At 28.8% G+C, this 25334-nt stretch overlaps 2 protein-coding genes across 8 annotated transcripts; one reads left to right on the plus strand and one right to left on the minus strand.

Annotated features, from left to right (window-relative positions):
* Positions 1-379: 379 nt before the first annotated feature.
* LOC119611754 (calcium uptake protein 3, mitochondrial) lies at positions 380-16433 on the plus strand. Of its 7 annotated transcripts, XM_037967435.1 has the most exons (11): positions 380-646; positions 7144-7282; positions 7443-7553; positions 7645-7692; positions 7767-7849; positions 10327-10389; positions 10773-10856; positions 11620-11727; positions 12157-12562; positions 12631-12788; positions 15562-16433. In XM_037967435.1, the coding sequence occupies exons 1-11, from the start codon at positions 413-415 to the stop codon at positions 15631-15633; spliced, it is 1506 nt and encodes a 501-aa protein (XP_037823363.1). In that variant the 5' UTR covers positions 380-412; the 3' UTR covers positions 15634-16433. The 7 variants fall into 7 exon arrangements, with proteins under 7 accessions (XP_037823363.1, XP_037823369.1, XP_037823362.1 ...); XM_037967441.1 differs by lacking the exon at positions 10773-10856 and having other exon boundaries at positions 15562-16431; XM_037967434.1 differs by lacking the exon at positions 15562-16433 and having other exon boundaries at positions 12631-13408.
* A 30-nt stretch (positions 16434-16463) lies between these two features.
* Positions 16464-24819, minus strand: LOC119611753 (serine/threonine-protein kinase/endoribonuclease IRE1). Its single transcript, XM_037967433.1, has 9 exons — positions 24364-24819; positions 24166-24280; positions 20091-20528; positions 19802-20024; positions 18681-19747; positions 18381-18571; positions 18099-18263; positions 17715-18029; positions 16464-17655 (listed from the first exon to the last, which is right to left on the minus strand). The coding sequence occupies exons 1-9, from the start codon at positions 24565-24567 to the stop codon at positions 17092-17094; spliced, it is 3282 nt and encodes a 1093-aa protein (XP_037823361.1). The 5' UTR covers positions 24568-24819; the 3' UTR covers positions 16464-17091.
* Positions 24820-25334: the final 515 nt, after the last annotated feature.

The raw sequence follows: 25334 nt of genomic DNA on the forward strand, positions 1-25334 counted from the left end.
GAGATTTGTTTAAGGAACCGATTTATAGTGTTTTCGCGGTCTAAAATTAGCCAATTATATGGTATTCACTATTAAAGTGTTATTTTTCAATATTAACAAGTATATATTTTGTTGATTATAAAATCGGTCAGATATTGTTGTGCCAAAAAAAGTTACACTAATTTCAAGAGATAATTGTCCTAGGAACCGATTTATGGGGTTGTCATTTTCGAAAAATTAGCCAATTATATGGTATTCACTACTTAAGTGTTATTTTTCAATATTAACAAGTATATAGTTTGTTGATTATAAAATCGGTCAGATATTTGGTAATCAAAGGTATGTACGTTTTTATACAACTCTGGGAAAAAGTATGTTAAAAAAGTATGTTTTCTTCCCATCGATTGTTTTTATTTTCAGTTTCTTCTTCGAAATGGCGACGAAGGTTTGCAGCAGATTATTTCTAACGAAAAATTTAGTGAATTTAACAAAAAATCTAAGACCAGTTCAAAGAAATTATAGTAATGTCCGTTTTAATGCAGAGAATCGAAAAAATTATGTAAAATATTTACTAATTGTTGGTGGCGGTGTGACCGCATTTGTGTGTGCAAATTTAGTTAAAACCAAAACGAATACTGTTCAGGCATTTAATATAAAACGCATTAAGGTAATTAAAATGCATTGGCTAATAATAAATTTGTCTTATTGTGTGTTTTAAAATTAGTGTGAAAGTGTTGGAACAAAAGGTTTCTACGAAAATTATGCTAGTGAAAATGAATTTTGTGGAAAAGTCAATATATATATATTTATACATATTGTCTGGATAAGTGAAATTTTCTTTTATCTATTTTTAGCTATGTTTTGACATTTTGCTTTCATTTTATTACGTTATTCGTATTATTTATTTACGTTATTTCGTGAAGAGCAAAATTCTGTTTCTCGTTGTTTTCATTGTTATCAACAGCTGTTTTTTGTTTACATTTTATTTAATACCAGTGTTGCCAAAATATAAAATAATATATCTTTTGAACGTTTTATAACATTTAGGAGAGAATTTAAGTAATTCTTTGTTATAAACTGAACTAAATACAATATTTATTAAACTTTAGATTGAAATTGTTGATTGCGTTTTATCACTTTAGATCAGCTAAATAAGTCTTCCATTCCCTGAATTTATTAAGGGGGCACGGAGTAATCCCAAAATCCACAAAAAAATACATTTGATTTCAAAAATGGTTTCAAACATTCAAAACCGTTTAATCAGAAAAAATACTATAGGTACAGTTTAATACTTCCAAACGAATAATTTTCATGACAGTTTGAATTATAATAAAATTTTAGTCATTTTAACTTTTAAAAATTCCTTAGAATCAAATGAACAATATAATAGGTATGTGATTAGGTTGAATTACCTGCAAGTAGCTAAACTTACCAGAAAAATAACAAACCAAATTGAAATTTAGATTTTGATTCCAGGGCATCACAAAAAATAAATTTGACTTGGAAAACTAAAGAATATAAAACATTTCATGGACATCGTATTTAGTTAAAGATGTGAAGGAATATTTTGCTAGATTAAAGTTTAAACGTATTGATAACTTTACTTTAATTGTTATACCCTATATGGAAAGGGTATTATGCATTTGTGCTGATGTTTGTAACACCCAAAAACATTGTTCCTACACGCACCTTGAAGTATACCAATAGGCTCAGAATCGCTTTCTGGGTCGATTTGCTATGTCAGTCTGTCTGTGTGTCCAAGTAAACCGTGTGCGCAAGTTACAGGTCGCAATTTTTAAGATAATTTGATGAAATTTGGCACAGGGACGAAGCTTATTGAAAATGGTTCAAAATGGACCATTATTTCGCCTAGCCACCATACAACCGAATATGGCTTATGAACTCATAATTATGTGGAATGTCTTGATATCTCAACGAAAATCGGAAAAAAATAGTTTTATAAAACTTTAAATTATACTGCCGATTTTCGTAGTGATCGGGCCTCAAATATCCCTAGCCCCTGTACAAACTCCCTTCAGAATATGACTTACAAACACTAATAACACGATGAAATTCTGCGTAAATAACTTTAAGTAGACGTAAATTCCTCTTCCAAAATTTATAAGGATATGCCCATATTTACCCTTACCCCCATTTTTATCTACAAATTGTAAAAATATTTTGGAATTAAAGTAAAAACAAATTAAATGCTTTATTATTAAAAAAAATAATCTACATTTTTAACATACTCTCTGTTGTAGGGTATCATATGGTCGGTCGTTCCCGACTATGTATTCATACTTGTTTCAAACATAGATTCTTGAATGCCTGTCAAGTTTAACATACGCGATGAATCAGAACTTAATATTCTTAAAATCATTATGATGGTCAAGTTATGACCTCATTTTCTTTTAAATATAATATATGTATATACTATGTATAAATAAACAAGCTATCAATGTATCATTTCTTAATTTTTAATCATAATGAGAAATAAATATCTACATTGGTTTTTCTTGACCGTTAAAATTTGCTAGAATAATAAATAAGTTTTAATGAAAAACTTATTAGAGAAATAGCTACTTTGTAATTAAAAAACAACTTGAAAAGATAAATATTTTTTTGCAAAACTTCGATATTTTCATTCTTTGGAAAACTTGTCTCAAATAGAGACATTTTATATTTAGCCCTTCGATATGTAACAAATTATTGAAACCCAGATATCTTTAGCCTAATTATTTTTTATATGTAACAAATATTTACGTATTTAATATAATTTTAACACAAATTCAATATGTGTAAAGATATTGTAAATAATACAATAGAATCAGATGTGTTTTCACACATCTTTACTGAAAAAATTCAATTAGTATTAAATGATTTTACATTTTATAGAAGGTTGAATACACCTTTTTAAGTTGGGTCAATAAACCTTCTCTATAATAGTATACTTTAAATTAATAAATACTTTAATTGTATACTATTTAAATAAATCACTAGAATTTTAGAAGAGTGTTTAGGAAACAAAACTACATACAAGTTTATAAATTTAACATTGACAATTGAAAAAACAACAGGAGACTATTGTGTAATTCGATTCAAAATAAACCATTACCAAACGATTTAGTTTACGAATCGAATTACAAATTGGCCTTCAAAATTTAAAATATTAGATTTTTATAATTCAGCGTTCTAATTCATAAATCTTTATTCTTACTCTTATAAAAGTATTTTTATAAATTTAAATTCTTATAAAATTTGTAACGTAAATCTGTTTTATAGTTTAATTTTAATTAAAGAGCATAATTAGATTTGAAAAATTAATTTAAAAACTACAAAAATGTAAATGTTCAGCTACATATGATTATTGTTTAACCAACATATCCAATATCCATTCACAAATTTACTTACGCATATGAAAATATGAATGAACGGGTGTTGCATTTCGATACGAACGATCCCAATTTCATAATCTTCATATGATCACCTGACAAAAAAGAGAGAAAAAAGTGAAGAACCAGGTGAACGTTTATAATTATGATGAGATTGTTGCTTTTGTTGTTTGTTGGCAGACACCAGCACAACTAAAATTAAATACACACGGCTAATAAAATAAAAACAAATTAAAAATAAAGTTGACAACAATGAGTTTAACAAAAAGCCAACAAACTTTTCATTGTAACTTATCTAAATGACAAAATCTTATTTAGCGGTGATTGTTGTATGAGTATCTGTCTGTCGGTCGGTCCGATGATCGTATGTGTGTGGTTCACGGTATGAGTGCTTACTTATGTCTCTGACTGAATGCCACTTGGTTCAACTAATAACTCATGATACTTTGACGATATTAAATTACAAATAAAACAAAAACATTAACAAATCTAAAAAACTCACATGAGCGCCAGTTTTTTTTAGTTAAAAACAAGGCGAACATCACAGAGATTTAAAAATTTTCTTTCAAAATATTAGTTTTCAATTTTTAATAATGAATTATGATTTCCTTAGATGAAATTGTTAACATTTGAATATGTGGTTTTCTAATTGATATCCTTTTTATATAACTTTTTTGTTTGTCACTAAGTTTTTTAATCAAATATTTACTTGTAATAGTACAACGACCGATAGTATGAATGTAAATTCTATGAAACTTTCCAGATACATACCTAAAAGATGTTTACGACGTATAAAAGGCAATTGGCAATATCAAAAGTTTATTGACATAATCACCTTCATTAACAAGGATACCTTCCTCAAACCGAAGCTCTTATTAATCCAAATTTTATTCAATATTCAGATCAAAACAAAGATGAATATCTTATTGAGATTTTTAACATAATTTGCCACCTACTTCATTTATCTCTTTTCGGTTATAAGATTGGTATCACATTTTTGTAAGCGATCCCAGATGAAAGATAACAACATCATTTGCCACAGATACACAGACGGATAAATCTAGAAACCTTAATAAAACTGACATCATCCTTTTCACAGCTACTGGCAAAAACTTTAGAAACTAAAAACAATCCAACAAACAATAATCATACAATATTTGCCACCTACAATTCAATCACAGAGTCATACATCATGGAATTGTGTCATGAAATATTTTAAAATTTATTGTATTTATGTCAGTCATTTCAATTGTACAAACATTATGAAAACATGCCATAAAAATAACAAAAAAGACATTGTAACAATTGTCTGCCCTAAACACAAGGAGTCTGGAATTAAAGTATTTTTGCATTAAACTCCACCTTCTTGTGGTTTATAACAATCATTATTATACAAAGTACGGCTACCGATATTATCTGTTTTACTTTTTTATCTGTTCCTTCATATTTTATTCCCATTTTTTTTGTTTTGTTTTGTTAATGCTCGTAAATATGGCAAGTAAAATTATTCGTAATATTGTAGACATATTTAAATGAACTTGTGATTTATTTTGTTGATAGTGGCATTTTCTAAAATGTTACATGGATACGTTTGTATGTATGTTTTCCAGTACAAATATTGTTTTTTAGTATGTTTAACATTTAATCGTTCCGAGCCACAGGTGGGTGTTTTATTATTGTTATTATTATTATGTATTTAACTTATAATTTGCAGTAGTCAATTTTAGTGCCAATCGAATGGCGTTTGTTCAGGCACTCATTCACTCACTCGATCAGTTTAATATTGAAGCATGTGTCTATTGTATCTTATTATGGATATTTGGCGCCATTTAAATTAACATTTGTATCAAATTTCTTTATTGTTGTTTGTAATTCCTAACTGATAATTTATAGGCCAATTTGTTTATTTTGATGTGCTATGATTTGTTAACTCTACAACTAAATTTATGATCATTTTTCCCGTTTTTATTGTTATTCTTTATAGTTTTCTGTTGAATAAATACCGCGCGATTAAAGAAATTATATCCGTGAGAATATTTAATATGAAACACGATATTTGTTATTAATAATAATAAGAAGGTCTTATTTTTACAGAATAATTTCTGTTGTTCTGAAGTATTTTGTATTAAAAATTGGCAAAATCTCTTGATTAGGAATTAATAGCAACTTACACAACGCATGATTGTTGATACAGCTGTCGTTCAAAAATCAAAATATCGCAAGATAAAAATGGGCGTGCCTCAAGGAGGAGTATTGTCAACCTTACTCTTCAATATTTATCTTGCAGGGCTTCTTGAACCCCCCACTGATGTCTCGTTGGTGTCGTATGCAGATGATTGCACCATCATTTCATCAAGTGTCAATATCGACGACATAAGCGCCAAAATTACCCAATACTTGGCCATAATTACAGACTTTTTTTCAGGAACACAAACTTAGGTTATCTGCTTCTAAATCCTCGGTATCACTTTTCACCTCTTGGACCAAAGAAGTAAGGACGGCGCTAAACATCTCCGTCGGACCCCGAAAATATTAGGGGTAGTCTTTGACAGCCTCCTTCACTTCGCAGGGCACGCAAACTACATCAACCAAAAGGTTCGAAACAGAAACAAGGTCCTTAAAGCTTTAGCTGACACCTTTTGGAGCATGGATAAAGAGACGATTGTAGCGACATACAGGGCTATTGGTCGCTCTCTTCTCAATTATGCTGCCCAGTATGGACCTCTTTCCTCAGTGATACCCAATGGCGAGGTTTACAAACGGCTCAGAATAATGTACTTCGAATCGCAACCGGTTGTGTCAAGATGACGAATGTGGATCATTTACATGAGGAGACCAGGTTACTGTCAGTCAGACAACATAATGTGTTGTTGACTAGACAGTTCCTGTTGGCATGCCATCTGCCTAGTCACCCCAACCATCAGATTCTGATGGAGGATCCCCCTCCCAGGCACATCCGGATGGACTTCCGACGCTTTCGCAGCGACATCCAAGACGTCATACCATCGGACGTCGACAGACTGTCAATTGCAAGCGCCCGGGAAATGTTGCATCAAATGGCGGTCACCGAGGCCATTAATGGCTACAGATGCAACAGAGTCCTAAATGAACACCCCCCTGCGATATCGGAAAGTGAGAGACAATTACCCAGGCACTCTAGAACCACCTTGGCACAATTAAGAGCCGGCTGGTGCAGTTTCCTCAACTGCTACCGTGAACGTATCGTTCCAGGCACCTTAAATCGTTGCCCAACCAATTGTCCAGCTAGGTCTACAAATTTGCGCCCCATAGACCTATGGTTAAGAACGACTGAGGTGGCACAATTTCTCCAGCTCCCCCTTCCACCCACAGACACAAAATCAAATAATTAAGTATTTATTATTCTATTTTCAGGAAAGAACTATCGGCCACAGTCGAACTGTTACAACAACAACGCATGATTGTGGCCTATACTCGTTTGGTTCGGAACTTATTCTAGGGAGGGTTTAGAGTAGAACTTTAGAACAGTTCTGCAAACGGTTGTTTTTCAGCGACTTTTGTTTGATATTGTTAAGATGAAACAAATTTTGAAAAACACTGATTGGATTTTAATAGTATTGACAATATCATTAATTTAATTCTTTAAAAAAATCTTAAGTGTTAATATTTGCTCCCGTTCTAGGTCTAAATATAAAATAATATTATTCGATTTATTTCAATTTTTTTCTTATATTTACTTTTGGTTTGAAAATACCTTTCATTAAAAATATTTTTAATTATTTTCTTTAAATAGCGAGATGAACTATCCTCTTCCGTTAAACTCACTGCCCGAGAAAGACGTTTTATTAAATTCTCTTCGGTGGAATATGATGGACAATTGTATATGACACCACAAGATTTTCTTGATTCTGTTGTTGAACAGGAACCCAGACGTGAGTACTTAAACAAAGCTTTTAACAAAGCCCAAATTTATAAAAATAAATTTTCATACAAAATTTGTTTTTTTTTTTTTAAACATTGATAAATTTATAGAAAATGATTATGAATAAGTGCTTGTTAAAACATAAATAAATATATCATTTTTTCCAAAAGCTCGTCTCAAACGTCGTATATTAACCGATCAAGAGGTAACAAAAATTAAGGATGAAACACCACCATTAAAGAAGGGCTCTAATCAATTATTTAGAACTCTTAGGGATAAAGGTATATTTTTTAATAATTCGTAATTGTTATAAAACTATAATTTAGTTACAAAATAATATTTATATTACTATATATTTTCAAAAAATTTCAGGAATTATTTCTTATACGGAATACTTGTTTCTTTTATCTATTTTGACTAGTAAGTATAATAACCGTAGTTTTTAAATAAATAAAATTTAGTAAGATGTTAAATGTATACTTTTTTCTTATTAGAACCCAAATCTGGTTTTCGTATTGCTTTTAATATGTTTGATACTGATGGTAATCAACGTGTGGACAAAAATGAATTTTTGGTGGTAAGTTTTTTGGTATTATAATTAGTTGCGTGAACTACATTCAAAAATTATTTTCTTATTACAAAAAACTTCCTTTCCTAAAGATAATTTTAATATCCCAAGAAAAAATAGTTCTACAACTAGTTCTAGAACACATTTAAAAGACTGAGCTTGTTTTAGTTTGACGTTGAGATTAATGTTTTATGTAAGAGTCTTTCACTTTCGGAACTGGTCCTATGCAAGTGTTATAAAGTCGACAATCGTTCTATAGAACTATTCTGGAATTGTTACCTCCCTAAGAGATCTCTTGGTGGCTTCTACAACCAGTTCTTTTACTAATGTTTGTTTTTAAGTTTTCTTCTTTGGAACTAATGAATCTTTAGACAACAAATACATCTCTTTGGGAACACATTTTAGACTATAACATTTTCACAAATTATATGTTAAAATATACAAAATTTAAACCACTTTTTGAAGAGCTTCTTTCTTATAGATACATTTTTATGTCCTGAATAGAACCAACTGCTGAACGTAGTGCCAAAGAACCGTTTCATAGAAAGTTCTTTAGAAGTGTCATAGAACAGGCATTGAAAAATCAGTACTTTTTTATATCCAAAAATACAGCGGCACCTTCACGGCATTTACGATACTTTTTCTAACTTACAAACATAATCAATAGACCAGATTATAGTATAGTCTATAGTATAGTCTATAGTATAGTCTATAGTATAGTCTATAGTATAGTCTATAGTGTAGTCTATAGTCTCGTCTATAGTCAAGTCTATAGTCTAGTATATAGTCTAGTCTATAGTCTAGTCTATAGTATGGTCTATAGTCTAGTCTATAGTCTAGTCTATAGTCTAGACTATAGACTAGACTATAGACTAGACTATAGACTAGACTATAGACTAGACTATAGACTAGACTATAGACTAGACTATAGACTAGACTATAGACTAGACTATAGACTAGACTATAGACTAGACTATAGACTAGACTATAGACTAGACTATAGACTAGACTATAGACTAGACTATAGACTAGACTATAGGCTAGACTATAGACTAGACTATAGACTAGACTATAGACCATACTATAGACTAGACTATAGACTAGACTATATACTAGACTATAGACTAGACTATAGACTAGATCTACTCTATAGTCTAGTCTATAGTTTAGTCTATAGTCTAGTCTATAGTCTAGTCTATAGTCTAGTCTATAGTCTAGTCTATAGTCTAGTCTATAGTCTAGTCTATAGTCTAGTCTATAGTCTAGTCTATAGTCTAGTCTAGTCTAGACTAGATCTACTCTAGTCTAGTCTAGTCTATAGTCTAGTCTATAGTCTAGTCTATAGTCTAGTCTAGTCTATAGTCTAGTCTATAGTCTAGTCTATAGTCTAGTCTATAGTCTAGTCTAGTTAGTCTATAGTCTAGTCTATAGTCTAGTCTATAGTCTAGTCTATAGTCTAGTCTATAGTCTAGTCTATAGTCTAGTCTATAGTCTAGTCTATAGTCTAGTCTATAGTCTAGTCTATAGTCTAGTCTATAGTCTAGTCTATAGTCTAGTCTATAGTCTAGTCTATAGTCTAGTCTATAGTCTAGTCTATAGTCTAGTCTATAGTCTAGTCTATAGTCTAGTCTATAGTCTAGTCTATAGTCTAGTCTATAGTCTAGTCTATAGTCTAGTCTATAGTCTAGTCTATAGTCTAGTCTATAGTCTAGTCTATAGTCTAGTCTATAGTCTAGTCTATAGTCTAGTCTATAGTCTAGTCTATAGTCTAGTCTATAGTCTAGTCTATAGTCTAGTCTATAGTAGTCTAGTCTAGTCTAGTCTAGTCTAGTCTAGTCTATAGTCTAGTCTAGTCTAGTCTATAGTCTAGTCTATAGTCTAGTCTATAGTCTAGTCTATTGTCTAGTCTATAGTCTAGTCTATAGTCTAGTCTATAGTCTAGTCTATAGTCTAGTCTATAGTCTAGTCTATAATCTAGTCTATAGTCTAGTCTATAGTCAAGTATATAGTCTAGTCTATAGTTTAGTCTAGTCTATAGTCTAATATATAGTGCATTCGACAGTCTGTTCTATAGTCTAGTCTATAGTCTAATATACAGTGCATTCTACAGTCTGTTCTATAGCCTAGTATACAGTTTGTTAGTACTAATTAAAAATTTCAATTTTCTCTGACTGCTATAGAGTCACAATATCATTCCAAGGAGCTAGTTCTAAAAGTATAGTAGAGACATCACCAGTTTCTTGTATTCTATCTAAGATTCAGAATTAGTTTTGTTCGCACTCGTTCTAGAACTAGTTCTTATGACAAATTCTAATAATTTTCTTGGCATAAATTATATTCTTTTCACAATTATTGTTAAAATATCTTGAAATTATGTTTGAATGTAGTAGCACGTTTCCAAACCATTTTATTCTTATGATTTTATTAATTTATTAATTTTTTTGCATGCCGTTTTACTTTTTTAATATTATTTTTTTATAATTTAGATTTTAAAAATTTTGGGTGGCTCTTTTCGTTCACATGAATTGGATGAGGAAACTAGACGCATTGTAAGCATTTTTATTTCTTATGTAGTTTTTATTATTTTTGAGAAAAAGTTTTATTTAAGAAATCGACATTTAATATTTGTAAAATACTAGTAATATTTTTAATAAATATTGGACCGCCACTGTGAATAATGTCGATTTTTTTAATAAACTACTTTTTATTCATTCACAATCATTTCATATAATAATTATAAATTATTTATGTATTTTTTTATAACAAAAAAAAAAAAAAAAAAACAATATCAAAAACATATAGCTTACCAATACAGGATTTATGAATAGGTTTTGTAACAATTCAATTAGATTTATATATTGTCATAATATTATTTTTTCAATTATTTAAATTTATTATTATCATTTCATTTACATAATTGGAAAAACTTTAGCTTAAACGTTTAGTTTCCACTGAAGAACAAGCCAAAGAATTGTATTACAAGAAAAAGAAAGACAAAAAGGTTACGAACACATTTGTAAGTTAAACAGGTTAAACGTTTTTCTGTTTTTTATTGGCTTCAATTAATTTTGTTTTTCTGTTCTGTTACTAGTTTTGTTAAATTACTTTTTATTTATTTACCAGCAAATAAGTTGTTATAGTTTTAATTTGTTTTAAAGGAATTTCATTTTAGCAATTCCTTTAACTTTACTTTTTCTAAATCATTTGTTTGAAAACATAGCAGTAGCTTATGCAAATGGTTTTCAAAAGTTATGCTTTTGTTTTGTTTTATTCTGTTTATTTTTTGTGCAGCTGCTTTAAAATAGTTTTAAGTACTTTAAATTTATCTCTTTTAAAGCAGCCTGTAAATTAAATTATTTCATTTAATCTTTAGTTTTAGTTTTTATTTTCTTAACGCTTTTGTTTTGTTCTACACAATTAGCTGCACAATTGTTTTAAACTATTAAGGGCTTTTTACTAAAAAAAAACAACAAACGAAAGACATACGTATACGTTTTGTAAGTAATATTTCATTTCTAAGGTCACCTAAAATATCCTACCCTTGGTCCTTTTTTCTAAATAGTTTCTGTTTCCTTCCTTTTTGTAAAAAATGTTTAATATTTTTTTTTTTTGGCTTATATAATTCTGTTTTTAATTTTTTTATTTTTAAAACCCTTTTTTGTGTCATATGTATAACATTGTTATTAACTGTGTACTTTCTAACTTTTTAAACAAATTTACCCCCTTAATATTACCTCCCAACTGTATGTGTGTGTATGCGTGTACATAATTGTGCTAAGATGGAACGCATTTTTAGTGGAGCTTGGAAAGATAAACGTGGTAAAACTCAAACTAACGAGGAGGAATCTGAACAAGTTAAAAAAGATGGTGATGAAGAAAGCGAAGAGGTATTATTTGCTTTTAATAGGAATATTTAAGAAAAACTTTTTATTCTTTTTAAAATATTTATAATAATATTTGTAAAGCTTTCTCTCTATTTTTTATATATGCTTTAAATTTTGTCGAAAAAGTTTAGTTATTTTAGCATTATACAATAAAACAAGACTAACAGTGTTCAATTTTGAAAAATGTTTGACCAGCTTTGCTTTTAAAAACCTTTGCAGACAAATCATATATATATATACATATCACCAGAAATTATATACTTTTTCGACATTTTTGTATATAAAACAAACTCTATTTACTAATCCATAATCAAACTTTTTAATCACTTAACTAACAATATTTAATATAAAATATTCTTTTGTCAACTAATTAAATTATTTACAATTTAACCCTTTTAATTTATATAATAACCCATTCTTCATAATATCTAGGATAATTATATCGATGATGAGGAAGGTTTACAGCGTAAACATAAAGTGGATACAACTTTACAAACCCATTTGTTTGGTAAAAAAGGCAATCAGGATTTATACTATGAGGGTTTCTACAAATTCATGGACAATTTACAAACTGAAGTATTAGAATTGGAATTTACCGAATTCTCTAAAGGCAACAAAGCCATTACTGAAGTAGATTTTGCTAAAATATTATTGCGTTATACCTATTTGGATACGGATGAGTATGATAGTTTTTTGGAACGTCTTTTAGATCGTGTTAAGGATGAACAGGGCATAACATTTGATGAATTTCGTGATTTTTGTCGATTCCTTAACAATCTGGAAGATTTTGCAATAGCTATGCGTATGTACACTTTAGCCGATCGTGCTATTTCAAAAGGTAACACAATCATTTTAATATCATATATAAATAATTATTAACTATTTATGCTTATATATCATTTACAGATGAATTTTCTAGAGCTGTTAAAATTTGCACCGGCTATACCTTGTCCAAACATTTGATTGATACCGTATTTGCCATTTTCGATCAGGATGGTGATGGTTTATTGTCTTATAAGGAATTCATTGCTATAATGAAAGAACGTTTACATCGTGGTTTTAAAGTAAGTGGTCATATGCTTGAATATAATGAAGAGTTAGATGAATTCGATGAACCTGAATATCCTATGTTTTCTGTGTGGCGAAGACGTGTCTGTCGCAATTTAGATTTTTTCTATTATGACAGTGATATTCCTTAAATTCATCGAAACTAATATTGCTGTGCCTTGTCTTTATTAATCGTGTTTTTATTTTTTCTTATAATTATTATTATTAATTTGACATAATACATAACGTCTTCTTGTCTGCCAAAAAGATCTATGTGCATTTGAGCCCAATACGACTTCTATTCAAAAGATTATTCTGCAAAATTCCTAGTTTTTTAACACATAGTTCTTTTTGCTAGCAAGACGTTGATAAGCCATAATATTTAAGCTTTAATTTTTAATTTTTGTTATAGTTCGCTTAACATATAATCTCTTTTTTTTAAATCTCACCATGACTCTATTTCAAATACCTATTTTGTACTCTTATATCATTTTTATTTTTGTTTAACTTATGAATTTAGTTTACGGCTTATTTAATTTATTTTTCTAAAAATTTCTTTTTTTAACTCGTATAACATTGGCTTTACATTATAAGTATTTGTATGTGCTTTATTTAAAAAACAATCTTTAATAAATATTATTTTATTTTAAAATTTTTAAAATAATTTTGTTTTAATTGGCTTTATACGTTCATTATTTCTTTTTATGTTTGTCACAACTTATGTGTGCTTTTGTAACTAATATTTAGTTTTATTAATTCATTTAACAGTTCAACAAATTATGACATTACACACCTAAAGGAGAGACTTTTTATAGTTGTTTTAATTTATACAAATGAAGTAATGTCTATCGTTAGTTGTGTTTAAGTTAAGCAATGATGGTCAAAGTTGTGTAAAAATCAAGCAACCAAAAGTACTACAAATCAAATGTATTGTCTATAAAAGTATAAATCTACGCGAGACGTTATAACAGCGCGAAATCATCTTAAATTTTTTATATCTTCTGAAAGACTTCAAAATTATGGTTTTGGTTTAGGTAAGAAGAGTAGCCACTCAAAAAAGTTTAAGTGGCTCACATGGGTCCGTCAGAAACTACTCACTACTTCCAGAGTTAAACTAACCGGTTCGATTCACGAAATTTAGGATATTCTTTAGATTTATCCCTGATATGTATATCGTCCATACAAGAGAGAACAGCAGATCCAAAATAGAATTCCCTGTTCCCATTAAATGTCGGATAGTAACAAAGGAGATGAGATATAATCCCCTCCTCATTGTGACAACTTCTGCAGTAGTCATTGTACTGGAGACCCATTCTTCTGTCATGATTGCCAATAACATAGTGTCCCATTATTACCGATAGTAGGGTGATACATTCGTCATAGGGTGATTGGGTCTCAGATATTGAGTTCCTCACGGGAATAAGAATAGAGAAGCGTTTATTGAAGTGTGGTTTCGTAACGCAATAGTCAACATTTAAATGCTAGGATACGAAATTGTTTATTATTCGAGAGTACCCAATATTCCTACCACCTATTGTGAATGAATATTACATCAGATCCAAAGAAATACACCTAAGCTTGTTGTGCGCCCCTTTACAGGCCAAAGTATCTGGTACCTACAGCCACGAGGTCAAACGAATTTCAATGTGCTTTTTATAAAGCACAATGTTGAGAATAAGTTAAGAAGTTATTCGACCACATTCTGCAATTTTATTTCGGTCGCAACGATCGAGAAAGGTATTCCAACCAAAATAGAATCGCAAGAAAATAAAAGGAAGAAGCAATAGGAATTATAATCCTACCTACGTTTTTATAAGTTATTATTTTACTGGCGAAGAATTGAATATTTTCCAGGGTTAAGATTAAAGGATTACGCAAAGGATGATGTCCTTATCAGACATGTGTTTTTGTCATCCTGTTATTTATGGCGTTTGCATGGAATTACTGTATTTTAAGGGGCGTAATTTCATAGCAACAAAATGGAATATTGCAGAAGAAAGGAAGAAAAAAATTTTAAGTTAAAACTGAAAGCAAAGAACCACACGCTGGAAATTTGTTCTAGCCCTTTCAAAATAAAAAAAGTTGTGTTATATAAGTCCACTTAATTGTAGTCAATGGGTTAATGACCACCAATGGGTTATTTTTCACTTAAATTTGTGTTAATATAACTATTTACGCCTTTGCTCCATCTTAGGCTTTAAAGAGTAAAATTATTCTGTCGATATTAATTTCGCACTGAAAAAGTGATGATTTTCAAAATTGGATTGACTAAAGATTAAAAATCCAGTGTAAAATTACAACAAATTAAAAACATATCAGAATTGTACGAATAAATAAAGATATCTTTCAAAAAGTAAATAAATCTATGAGGTTCCACTGTCGTTGAACCGAAGAATGAGCTTGAATTAAAATTGGCTTTCATCGTTTCATCAAAACATCATTTGGCTTAATTTGGCAAACATTTTCAAAATTATTAAAAAAAATTTAAAGCCAACACTAATAATATGCTAAAAAAAATATGTACTAAAATTAAATCAATCCTAGATTTGATAATTAAAAAAGACATGTTTATTATTTACAGAATGTTAACGCCGATTTCGATCACAACGTAAGTGATAACCTCAAATTTAAAATGGTTAAACAGGAAAACTTTTAAATAATTTCAACAGTTATAAAACAATTTTTCCATTAAACTGCTGTATTTATAATTTAAATTTAATAGTTAAATTACAGTTTCGTTTATAAGTTAAAAACGAGTTTTATTAAACAATTTTATTTATTTACTTGCAGTCGGTGGCCAAATCCGAAGGATGGGATGCTTTCAAAGTTTGTGTTAAACAGGAAATGAAGCAAAATAGATAAATTATTGAATATGCTAAAGAACTAGTTAAACGAAAGAAGCTTTTATCAGGCCAAATTTAAACTTATTTAAAACATATAAACTAATTATTTACATTTTATTAGATTCATATTAATTAAAAAAATTGTTAATTAATTTAAAAATATAATTCATGTATAACTTGCCATTTAATTAAATTTTATTTGTTTAAAAAACATATTTTAAGCGCTCAACGAGTTACATATATGGTCCTACGATTATACTTATGTAACACTTGCTAAATTGCAATCTTTGTAATACATATTTAAATTACTATTATAAATAATATTATGTTTTATTATATGAACACATATTTCAAATATGATGTAGAATTTATTACAAAATGTATCATTATGTTAAGAACTTAAATATTTTGAATATCATTAATAACTAAAACTTTTTGCTTTGTTAATCATATATTATTTTGTTGAAAAAATGCACATTTATAATAATTTTAAATTGAAATAAAAACAAATTGCAGTAAGCATAGTTAAAAAATAAAACATTAACAAGGTTCTAATAAGCATCTCCTGTTTAAGGTTTAAGATACCTTTGAACATTGACCGAACCACTCATGAAAGTTAAGCTCAAAATATCAATGACGTAAATTGATACAACAGTTTTTTTATCACAATTTTGAAATGAGTCCAACAAGTTCCCAATAATGTGCATTTTTTGTTATCAGAAATTATTAATCACTAATCCATTAGTCATTTGTTAATTAATTTATTAAGTACTTACTGTTTCTATTAATTGTGTATTAAGAATCAATATTAATTATTTATATAAAATTAATTTAAACAATTCTTGTTGTGTTTTTGTTTGTTATTTATTTTATTATCAATTAGTTATTATTTATTTTATTATTTTTATTTACATAATAAAAACATTCATCTTAAAAAGTAATTTACAAAATAATGGTTTATAAAACTCATAAAATTAATTTGGTAAGTATGTTTGTAATAAAGTTGTAGGTATATAAGGTTCATTCACATATTTTTTATATTTATAAATAAAATTCTATTCACATAATTGCTCAATTACTCAAAAACACTAAGATTTTTCAGATTTTAAAGGTTATTTTTTTTTTGTTTTTTATAGAAATATAAAAAAGAAATAGTATATTTATCACAGACAATTTATTCGTTAGGATGTTTAGTTTTCCTAACAAATGTTCATTATAAAACGAATAACTTAACAACTAATGTTTTATTTTATTAATATATATTTATGCTAAAGGAAATTAAAATGATGCTACAAATATTCCTCACTAAAGTTTAAATAAAATGGTGCGTTAATAAACAATTAATTAACTTAAAGGATAGAACAGCTAATTAATATTTGTGGAATAAATACATTTAACATCAAAAACGGAAAATTGCACAATTAATTTAAGTATACATAGTTTTGTTTTAAACTAAAACAAGAGAAAACTCTAGAAACTATTCATCTTTAGTTGTAGTTGTTGGATTTAAAGTCCATGTTACATTTTTATCCTTTTTATTATTGGCATTATTATAATTACGATTAGATGTCTTATTAGCATAACGTCTAAATTTAAAATTTGCAAATACATCACGTTTATCTTCCTCGACTTCTAAAGAACCTTCAAAATTGCGCAACAAACCCTGAGGCGTCGTTGTTTCTTCATCGCCCGTTGATTTGCGGAAACTATAGGTGCCCCTACGTTGACGTGCTTGAGCAGAAGTTTGTGATGTTTTTTTAGGACTATTACTTGTGCCTGGTTGTTTTAGCAAAGGTTTAGGATCTCTCTGCAAGAGAGTGGGATATAAATCATCGTCAGCATCAAAATACTCAGGCCGAGTAAAATGATAAGAGGAATTGTAATAGGTTTGGAATATAGGCTCATTTGAGCAAATACTAAACGCATGATAAGCATGCGATATTAAATGTGGGAATCTACTAATCCAATAGTTAGTAAATTCATGTGGAATGCTGCCAAGTATATTCTGCATTTCAACGGTTAATTCGTGATAATGGTGTTTCTAAATAATAAAAAACAATGTTACTAATATGTGTATAATATGTTTTTCTAAAAACTTACCTTATTTCTTAAAGCTCTCAATAGATCTCTGACACTTGCACCCATATAACCGCGGAATTTACGCAAATCTTCAGTTATTATAGGATCTAAATGTAAATTCCAATCATCCAATACCACAATACTACCATTTTTCTCCAGCGATTTTAAAGGCTCTACATTAAATTGTAATTTTTCAACACGATCACTTACATCCTGTAGAAAAGCCAAGATTTTTTGATTATTCCAGAATATAGGATGATTGCCAATACATCTAGCTGGTGGGCGAAATTGTGGATCTTTATGTATCATATCACTGATAAGTTGTTCAGCTAAAATCTTTAGATACAAATAATCAAATCAATAAATTGTTTTTTTTATAAATAGCTGCCAAAGAAAAAAACTTACAATTTTACTGGATTCTTCTTTGTGTTCGGCTTTCAAATGATTCATATTAAAATCATTGGCCAATATATTGGCCTGTCTCTTTAAAGCATCTCCAAATATGTGTTGTCCCTTGCTAAGGACATAGTAATAAACACAGCCCAATGAAAATATGTCTACAGATGTTGTCTAGAAATATTTTGAATAAAATTTAATTAAAAATATTAAAAAAAATGTTCAACTAAAAAGTTTGATGCAAAACTAGCAAAAATTTTAGGTTATTTTAATTATTAAATTTTAACTTACAGTTCTTTGGCCTTTCATCATTTCAGGCGCTATCCAGCCATCGGTACCCGTAACACCTGAGCGTCTAGAAAAACTTGTTTTACCATAATTAAGTTTTTTGCAAAGACCAAAATCTGAGATCATAACACGTACGGCGCCATTTACATCGGGTAAAGACAATAAAACATTTTGTGGTTTAATATCTCGATGAACTGAAACAAAAGCAAATGCGAATATATTTAACAAATATGCCTAAGTTTGGTCACATCAATATATTAATTATTAATCATTATACCAATATACAAGTATAGGGAGGCTTACCTATATTCAATGAATGCAAATGATTCAATCCCGCAGCAGACTGTTTCATCACCTCCCATACTGATATCTGCATACGTAATTCCATGCAACGTTCACCTTCTGTATAATCTTGTAGCGTAGCAGCACATAGTTCCACAGCTATATAACGAAATTGGCGATCTTGTTCGGTGCAAAAATAACGCACAACATTTTCGTGAGCATCACTCTCACGCAACAATGCCACTTCACGATCAGCGAATGTAAAACATTCCGGCAATAAACGTTTCACCGCCACAAAACGTTCCTCGAAAGTGCCCTTGAAAACAAACGTACCTTCACAGCCTTTACCCAACACTTCGTTGGAATTAAATGATATTTTGCCCACCCGTATATGACCATCTCCCAAATCTACCAAATCTTGAGCACTAATATTACTGCTGCCACTACCACGACTACCGCTGTAACCATTAGTTTTTGAACCATTCTCGCTTTGATTCCTCAACTCACGCACTGAACTGTACATGTACCAAAACATTATAAACATGGCTACTATTATGATGCATAATATAACATGTACTTGATTGCTGGGATGATCTATAAACCATTCGTAGATGAACGAACGCACTTGTTTACTATTATCAATGATAATTTCTTTGGTTTTATTCAATGCGAAACGACCAAATGTTTTATTAATTATTTTCGATTCAATTTCCAATTCAATGACCGGTTCAGTTTGTACACCAATATCGGCTGAATGTTTTTCATTGCCCGTAGAGAGTATAGAAAGACCGGGACCATTAAGTGCCGCATTAATAGTGGCCAATTGATGGTTATTATCGTCTTTGGTAACAGCAGGTGTTGGGGAAATTTGTAAATTTACATCGTTGGGCACATTATAGTGGCCAAGTAAAATACCAGCATTATTATCGAAAACATCATTTAAATAAATTGTATTGGGATCAACATTTGTATGAGGACCATCTAAAAGTTTGATTGGTGGCGCTGTGGTAATACGTGGTGTATTTTTATCCACTAAGGAGGGTAAGGCATATAGACCGTGTCTATGTTCTCCAACATATAAAGATTGGCTAAAAAAATAGTTCAATTATTAAAGGAATTAAATTTAAGTTTAAGCAACTTACAAAAGTTTAACTGTGTTGACATTGCCATCTTTTGATTCATCTAGTATAGCCTGAAAAGCTTCATCAGAAACAGTGGTAAAAGGAACATTAAGCAAGCCTTCGGGTCCCAAGAGAAAAGCTGCTACCACAGGACTGGTTAAATCATTCTTCCATAAAAATTTGCCATTTTTACGATCCAAAGTTAAAATATTACCATTTGAAGTGGTGGTTAAGTGTAAATATTCTGCAAAAAGGTTTAAAATTTAATAATTGAATTTATTTTTTTTACTAATTTATTTTGCCATCCTACCATAATCTTTTGATATATCCGGTGTGGTGGCCATAGAACTATAATCATAGAATGTAATATTCCAAGGTTTTGCATTTTTATTCTTCTTCGAACTGTCATACATCATGACGGTATATTGTGTTCGACCCAAGTAAATTGCTCTTGATGTAGCCCAACCTATACGTTCACCATCGCCTCCATCCACTGAGCCATCAAAGCCTACTTTTTCACGTCTTCCCGACTTGGGATCGACTATAAACCATGTGTCACTCTTTTTTCCCGAATACAATATGCCATCAGATGAACGACATGGTGCATTTGCCACTAGTTGTGGTATAGTATAGGGTAGTTTTTTTAAACTTCCCATATCACCCAATTGATAAATGCTACCATCTCGTGGATCGGGCAAATATTGCGGTACACGAACATTTTGTTGTTGCTCGGACATTACAGGCGGATCTGTAATAATAACATTAAAATGCAGTAAATAAATGGAAGGAATATAGTTTGAGATGTTTATACTTTGTACAGCAACATATTATGCTGTATGTTGTTTTCATTGTGCATATGCTTCTACATATCCATACATATTTGTTATTTATTAACCAATTTTGCCAACTTCCCGAAAGCATTTCTGATACTTAGTACAGATAAACGAGTATAGCTTAATTGACTCCGCTATCTATAAGGATCCAGAATATATATGTATAAATATCTACTTTTTAGACGGATAAATAAATACTTATTTAAACCCTTAATACAAGTGATTTTTTATTTCAAAGGAAACCCATCCCGATATTAAATACCAGCAAAATGTTTAATAGTTCTCTCTAAAGTTAATTGTGTAGCTAATAATTCTCAAAAGATAACATACATATGTACATATAATAATATACTCACATATGTTCCCAGATTTTTTATATTAAGCATACCCTGCAGTGCACTAAACTAGTATCACCCTTAAAATCTTGATTATTTTATATATCGTAAACCTTTATCAAATGTTCATACAAAATACAAAATTTGATAAATTTTTGTGAATAAGGACTATATAATGTCAAAATAAAACACTATATGACCAAAACATGATCTAACCAATGTTGTATTAGTGAAACTTTGACTTTTAAAACTGCGGGGAATTCAATTATTTATGTTGTGAATACTACAAATAAACGCAATTTTTAAAGTTATGATGACCTACTAGACTAGAGAATGAGTTCTAATTTAAACATATGCAATCATTATATAGCAACACTACAAAATATCGTAAATTTAAATATAATCTTAAAAATGTGCAATATTGTATGTGTGTTTTTCGTTTTGTTTTTTATTATTTGCAAAAACTTTGTCATTATTAAGTTTTTAATTGCTATTTCTACACAATTTTTTGCAATTTTAATTTGTTTTCTTATTGTTTTTTATTTTTGTTTGCCAAACGGAACGTATATGTTTATTTACTTTCTAAGATAAGAAAATTAAAGAAACTTTTCAAAAATACCCACCCCTAGTGATACGACTTGAAATAGTTGTTCAATAGAAAAATAATCACTTTCAATACCTCTACTTAATACAGGTAGAGTGATATGTTTTTATACCAAAGTTTAAACATTTTTACAAAAATATTTTTAAATACTTTTCTTATCTTCACCTGTATGTAAGGGGATCTTGGAAATTTATTTTCACCCACTTCTAAACGAATATTTATTGAAGCTTGTAGTTTTATTATATTAAAAAAATAAATCTAATGTATTTTTCATTTTTGAAACTATTTTTAGTTTATACAATTTACAAGATTGTAAAAGTTAAAAATTGTTGTTATATTTTAAATTAATACAATACAATTTTTTTGTTTTATAATAATATATTGAATTGTAAGACATTCAACGTTTTATTCTAAAAATGTTAAACGTTTATAATTGTAAAACATTTAAATTTGTTAAGGTATATTATGTAAAACGTGATCTTACATATATTACAAATTCAATATGTAATAAAAAGTTAGCGTTATTAACTTGAAGGAGTTTTGAAATTTACAAAATATTTTAACAAAAAAAGAATGGAATTAGTAATTATATTAAATAAAATATATTTTGTACGAAAGCTAATAAGTTATAAAAAGACTATTGCTATTCAAATTTGTTTAAAAACGCCAAAGTTAAAAAATAAATTAAAAATAAACTTTAAAAAAAAATTGCATTAAAACTTGTTGGACTATATAACTTTATTATTATGTTTACTGTTATCTATGTATGTTTATTTCTAACAGGGAGAGATGTTTTTATAAAACGAAACGAATATCAATTGATAATTTCTACTAGAAACATCTACCTTTGTTTTTAATTATTATTATCAGTTTAGTATGAACATAGCATAAATTTATTGAAGAAAAATCCAGCATAGCAATATTTATTGTTATTATTATTATTTTTGTTTTTTTTTTTTTTTTTTGTTATTCAAAATACCTAACTAATCCAATTAGTGTTTTGGTTGCACTTGAATACAGTTTTTGACAAAAGGCTTTGGACACTTGATAAGACGTTATTCTATTCGGAGATTGCTTGGTTGATTCAGGGAATCTTTTAACGATTATTATGTAGTAGTGAAAATGGAAAGACATACTCCCCAGTCCCTAACACCAAGGTCCACATTTGAGCCATGTCTGGCAAGTTATACTAATTCTTCTATAGCTCTTTTTCAGTCTAGCACTATGCTAAAATGTAATTTAAGAACCTTAAATGTGTTCTGATTGCCTACATAAATTGTCACTAAAAATCCCTCTGTGATGTGTGCTTTTATCAACTCCGTGGCTTTCCGGATCTTTCTCTCCATGAGAATACTTAATTTTAGAGAAAACCGGTCATTTAAATCCATCTATTTTATAAAAACATTTTTTTATTATGCAGGCAAGAAAAACATATTAAAAATAAATTATTCAAATAATCAGATTTAAAAATTAAATTACAAATGTTATTATGAATTTAAAACCAATAATCCAAATCTATTAACTTATTTATAAGTGCATTCATACGTACACAAATATTAATAAATAATTACGTTAATAACATTTACTTAATGTACAAATAAGATTAATTATAAAACTGAACTCCACAATTAAAGAGTTGAATAAAACATATGCACACAGTAAAATATTGAAAAAATGTATATGTATATATATATAGAGGGATGAATAAAAAAATAAATATTTCCAAATTGAATGACATGTGTTTTAACCACATTAAACAAATAATAAACTTTCATTATTAATTATGTTGTATGTATGATTGTAAGTATATATACAAAATTCTATTAATATTTGTCTAAAGTACATCGAAATTAGTTTATGTCGATCTTAATGTTTAGTAATGAATATAGTTTAACGAACAGGACTATTTTTAATATTTACTAAGTAGGTACATAGTACAATTTAAGTTAGTTATAGTGAAAATTTATGTAAAAATATCTATAGTTTTTCCACTACAGAAGGTACAATGTCAAGCGCAAAGTTCTCACATAATCATTACCAGAAATATAAATTATGAGTTATTAGGTATAAATAAATATGTTAAAAAAACAAGTTTTTAATTTGTCTTACAGACACAGATAAATATCAAAATCTCATTAAAAATTTAGAACTTAAAATATTATTAGATCTTTTTAAAACCAAAAAACAGACCGAGAAAATTATATACCTATGTACCAATAAAAATATTATTTTTTATTATTTCTTTTTAATTTGTAAACCAAATATTTTACAAAAAAACAATGCAAATGTTAATAAATTTCAATAATTTTTATAGAAAAAACTTTTTTTTTATAAAAAATAACTTCAATAGAAACCACTAACTAGTTGGCATATTTATATTTTCAACCACCATGAAAAAGGTATTTATATTAAATTTAATGACTTTGACGAATTATTATTCGTCATTCTGAAATTTGTACCTTAGAGAATACAAACAAAAATCAAAATATAAATTTGTATATATTTTTCTACACATGTGTTTATGTTCCGACTGGAGTATGAATGTATTAATAATAATGTTGATAAATGTGTGTATGCTAACATAAATTATAATAATATTAATATCATAATTACCATCAGCTATGGTCCAACGTATTTCACTTGTTATCGGATCAATTGCTGTCAAACCGCCCCCTAATGTGGAAAACACCATTAGGGTTTCTTCATCGCGGGCCAAGTCAGTGCAATCCTAAAGGAACACAAAATGAAGAAATATTTTGTAATTATGATTATGCATTTCCATTTAAGATCCTGTGAATATAACAAACATACCTTAACCGTATTAACCCCTTCACCAGTGTTAACATCGTCGACAACAACCTCAGCACTATCTGTTGATGATGGTGTCGTTGTTTTTGACACTACCGTAGCCGACACCGAGGCTGATGCAATAATAGCACAAAATACTAAACAATAAAAAAATTTGCGAACAAATAATTTTCCCATTTTATCGTAGCCGCGATTCATTCGTCTCATTTTGTTTTCATTTGATTGTTTTTATTTCCTTTTTCTTGCACACACAAACACTTTCTTTCTTTACACACTTTTTCTCATTATTTTTGTAGTTCTTTCTTATTTTTGTTTAATTAAACTAATTTCCCATTTTATTACGCACTTTATATATAAAATTGATAACTTTTAATTAATTTTTCCGCACATTGTACAAAAATATTCATTCGTATTCCCGAAGTAGAAAAAAGTTATTGTTTAATTGTCAAATAAGAAATGATTAAAAAACTAGTGTGAATTGACACATCTGCATTTCGTTGTGTCAAGCATATGCTTGTTTCAGTGTTGCCATTGTATATAATGTGATTATTTTTTTACCAAGGGATTTAATATATAACAAATTGAAATTATTTAACGTTAAATTTTTAGTTAAAAATTAATTCTTCTTCATCTTGATCGGTGTAAATCTACCTGATTTCAAAAAAAAGCAATCATATCACAAATGAAAAAAAAAGATTTCTCTGTTGTATTCAGATCCGAATGTTATAGTCCTTCAAAGTTTTTATATATAATCGGATTAATATAGGCTAGTAATTAATATAAATTGTTGATAGTGTATCAATGGAAAGGTCTCTGAAATACCTTCTGATTAATATGTTTTTCGTTTTATAATATTGATTTTTTACAAAATTACCGTTATTTTAAAAATATATCGATATAACGGTATCTCACATGACATCCAGTTTTGTAGACAACACATTTGGCTTTCTTATGATGTATGTTGAGAGCTCTAT

This window comes from Lucilia sericata, unplaced genomic scaffold (genome assembly GCF_015586225.1).
Source record: "Lucilia sericata isolate MDLA Ls3-8-SP2 unplaced genomic scaffold, ASM1558622v1 Contig001525F_arrow, whole genome shotgun sequence".
NCBI classification, from domain to species: Eukaryota; Metazoa; Arthropoda; class Insecta; order Diptera; family Calliphoridae; genus Lucilia; species Lucilia sericata.